This window comes from Gekko japonicus, unplaced genomic scaffold (assembly GCF_001447785.1).
Source record: "Gekko japonicus isolate JY-2015 unplaced genomic scaffold, Gekko_japonicus_V1.1 scaffold1930, whole genome shotgun sequence".
Classification (NCBI taxonomy): domain Eukaryota; kingdom Metazoa; phylum Chordata; class Lepidosauria; order Squamata; family Gekkonidae; genus Gekko; species Gekko japonicus.
In genome coordinates, this window is record NW_015174896.1 from 233,410 (window position 1) to 237,500 (window position 4,091).

At 42.5% G+C, this 4,091-nt stretch overlaps 1 protein-coding gene across 3 annotated transcripts in view; it reads right to left on the bottom strand.

Moving 5' to 3' along the window:
* SRFBP1 (serum response factor binding protein 1) overlaps positions 1-4,091 on the bottom strand; it is an 89,392-nt gene that overhangs the window by 16,803 nt on the left and 68,498 nt on the right. For all 3 annotated transcript variants that reach the window (XM_015424965.1, XM_015424964.1, XM_015424966.1), the window contains one exon: positions 1,569-1,650. In XM_015424965.1, the coding sequence (XP_015280451.1) occupies positions 1,569-1,650 (82 nt within the window). The remainder of the gene's footprint in view (positions 1-1,568; positions 1,651-4,091) is intronic.

Sequence of the window (4,091 nt, forward strand, 5' to 3'; positions counted from 1 at the left end):
AGCTATAGTTTTATCAGAACCTTTAAAACCATCCTTTCTAGCTAGTTCACTGGTTCTTGAAACTATGGAAAGAGAATGATAACTTACTGAAACATGTAACTTCTCACCTTGCTAGCATCAGCATCAGTACAAATGGCCCACAGTGTACATAGTTATACAATGGTGCTTTATTTCTTAGATATATCAATAAAAGAGCACTGCACCAAAATCAGGCATTCATGCATGTGTTACATTAAATTTCTCTGTTCGTTTACTTCAGGCAGATATATTTATATAGAACTGCCTTATATGGAAGTAGATCTTTGGTTATTCTAGCTTAGTACTACCTACCTACTTTGAGGAGTTAACTATATGTTATGTTTTCCTCAGGGACATCCCAATAACAAGAAAAGTAATTCTGGAGTTCCACGCTTCCCAGGCATGCACAGGCCAAACTCCCTTCCCCCCATAATGGACAGCTAACTGCTGATGCATTATACCAGCCTAATAACCTTGACTGTCAGGAGGTTCCAATGAAATTCTACAGTTGACCTGAGGGAGTTGCAGTTGAGAACACTGAAGGATTGAAGAGGATCCTGAAATAGAGAAGTGGAACCAGTAGTCCTTCCCTGAGGGTGATAGCTCCTAGGAGAGGGGGGTGATCCCTATCAAGTGTTAAAGAAGGAAAATTGGAAACTGCATGTATATCCCTGCCTCCACAGATTTTAGTAATTTTTAAACAAATAAGTTTATGCCTATTTGTCTAAGGCATGACAGCCGTGACAGCCAAGTGATCAGAGCTATAACCAGTCTAGAACAAATCAGATAAATTTTGTGACAAACATATCTATTGTATATAGTTATACGAAGTTTCCCCCATTCCTGTTGCCTTTTCACCTGCCACGTTTAAAACTAAAACCTCCCTGACAGTCTGACTTGACTATTTTCCCATAAAACAGTTTATATGTTGTGAATTAATATCAGCCTTTTGTGTGCCATGATCAGACAACCACCAACAAAGGGTTTTTCAGTTCCTCAGCATCCTAGACTGTGTCAGACTATATCTGTATATATTTAAACAACTGGGGTGACAGACAGAGAAACAATGATGAAGAAAAAGGGGCTGCTCAGCTAAGAAAAAAAAGTAAGTGAGGACTCATCATACTCCCACACAGTTTTCCAGACGTTAACTGTAATGTGAAGCTAATGTGGAGCCCTTAGTAGGGTTCCTCGGGACTGTTTCAGTTCAGGAAAACTGCCCAAACAGAAGGTCTAAGCTCCTTCTCCCTGTAGTTCTGATCCAAATCAGGGCTGCATGACTGGTAAATGCAAAATCCCAGAACATACCTCTCAGTGCAACCCAGGGATGTCCCCAGAGAAAACATAATGGACAGTTAGGTCTGACAGGCAGCAGTTCTGCAGGACTTCAGAGAGAAGGGTCTTTCCCAGCAATGTTACCTCAGTTCTTTTAAATGTTTAGTATCGTCTAAATACATTCTAGTGCAAGGAGGACTAGAAAGACAACATATTTTTAAAAAATCTATATAATTTTCAATGACTATTGACTGGCTGGACTAACTTGGACTTACCTTTAATATCAGCAATTTTTGTCTTCAGCTGTGGGTGAGTTGTCAGTCTAGCAATTGCTCTGTCTGTTGCTGTAGAATCAGGCTGCATTAAAAAAGGCAGACCTTGTTCAATGACAAAAACATACCCAGCTACCATAGTGGTGAAATGTATCTCTATGCTTTTATATTAAGAAACTTATGAATATCGTTCTGTAAGCACTTATTTGTACTCTACCGATTCAAGGAAATGCTTATAAAATACTTACAGAATGAAAAACTGCTTTGGTTCTCTCAGTAAGGCAACTGAGGCTAGTTTTTCTTGAAATGATTATCTTAAATATATGAGGCAGAAATCCTGCCATCTCACAAACAGCAGCAAACAAGGGGGCGAGACTGTTTCTATACTAAGCACACTCCATTTATTTCTGTCTGCTACACAACCAGTGTTTGGGGGCAAGGATGCTGACATGCAACAGCAGTTTATTATCATCTGTTAATTATTTAAAATGGGCTATTACACTTGTAAACGTATTAGACCTTGAATTTCTTTGATTTTCTGAGTATTTGCTCAGAATTTTATATTATACATTGTTACAGTTATATACAGTTAGGGGAGCCACCATAAAATGGCTACAAGGGAACTGGTCAATCATAAAATGGCTGCCATTAGAGCTGGAGCCAAACATGTTCCAAGCCAAGCATCCTCTGAGGGTAAAGGTAGCTGTTTCCTAAGAGGTGTTCTCCAAAGATCCTCCTGTGCTCTTTTGAAGCACCTCCTGGTCCTGTAAGAGGGAGGGAACCCAGGATTGCCTCTTTGTTTAGGTAAGAAGGACTTGGGCACTGATTAGTGGATGCCACGGCACAAATGGGTACCACATTGGGGAGCACTGCAAGTACTTCTGACTCAGATTACAGTTTCCCAAAAAAAGGTAGAGGAGCATATACTGGTAAAACATACAACTAATATTATGTAAATGAGCCCTTCAGGTTTGGATCAAATAAAAATTCCTTGTTGTAAAAGAGAAATGGCTCTTAAAATATTTGGACAGCAATAATAAGCTATCCAAAACCAAAAAGGATCAATGTAACCAATATAACTACAATTAATAAACTATGTGGGATAATATGAAACCAGATGCAATGTTTGTAACAAATTCTTTTATTATCTTCCATGATTTTGTCATATATGCAAATCTCTTTTTCTCAGATATACAAATACAACCCACAGGAAGAAAACTTTGACGCTTTTCACTAAAAAATTTAAGTGTTACTTCCACAAAGGCTTTTAGCTCCAGTATGGGCTCCCAAAAGCACCAGATTATTCCCAAGTTTCCACACAACTTTGCTGACCACCCACTTTCCTTTTGTAATTTCACATGGTTTCTTTTCTGCAATATTTCCTCATGGTGTGCAACTGAAGTATGTTTGCCTTCCAAGTGGAAGGTATGATATCGTTGAAAAGGTGCCACCCACATTTCAGCACTGCTTTCTTGTGGGATGGTTAGGTTACCAAAATGTTATTTTTTAAACAATGTACTTTGGGTGATGTGATCATTAGAAAGGAATTTTTAAATGTTCAGAATGTAGTTGTTATTTTATTTCCTTAATTTGTTAGTTCTTATAGTGAACTAGGAGGAAGGCTTGTTGCAGCCCGAAATGCAACGAGCTTGTAGAACAGGGCCTGGGTGAGTGTGGCGTCGTGGAGGAGCTGCACTCCCCCCCTCCCGCAGCCCTGGCCAAGCGCGAGGTGCCCCACAGCCCCTGACCGACCTGGAGCGCGGGGCCGGGTGTGTGCCGGTCCCCGCCGGGAGCCACAGGCAGTTGCCGGCGGGACAGAAGGCCACATAGAAGCCGCAGCATTGCCAGAGGCGGCCCATGGCCCCTGACTGACATGGAGTGAGCGCAGGTCTGGACAAAGCAGCAGAGGCCGGCATCACGGCAGCAGGCGGCGCGAAGGCAGGAAGAGCCACCAGGCCGGGGGAGAAGGAGGCGAGAAGGCAGGGCACCGGGCGAGCAAGCCCTTTCGGCCGATGGAGCATGTGCCACCCCTGTCGCCTCGCAGTTTACTGAGGCGGAAAGGCTGGGCAGCGGCTCTGTCGGAAGGTGGGTGGGACTTTGACAACACATGGGCATGCAGCCACCAATGGATGGCGAGACCTGGTGATTGACAGGTCTCCTGGCCAAAGGCTGCGGGAGCATGTTCCAGGAGTCAGACAAAATGAGCTTTATATATAAGAGAGATTACTTATTGTAATGTCTTCATTGCATTTTGACTTGTTTTTGGCACACGAGAAGGAGACCAGCTGGGGATATTTCTCAACCACCTCACCTACAACCAAAAGAGTCCCTTGTGCAACCCAACTAAAGCCTACAAATTCAGAGGCAAGAAACCAATTGTCCAATTACAGCAAACTCAAAATGGAGGGGCATTGCGGCATCATCACTACCCAGTGAAAAGTGTGGTACTGTGTGTAAGGTAAAGAATGCTACAGGAACACTACAGCTTGAGGAATAAGCAGATTCAAGAACATCAAAGTTCTGCTG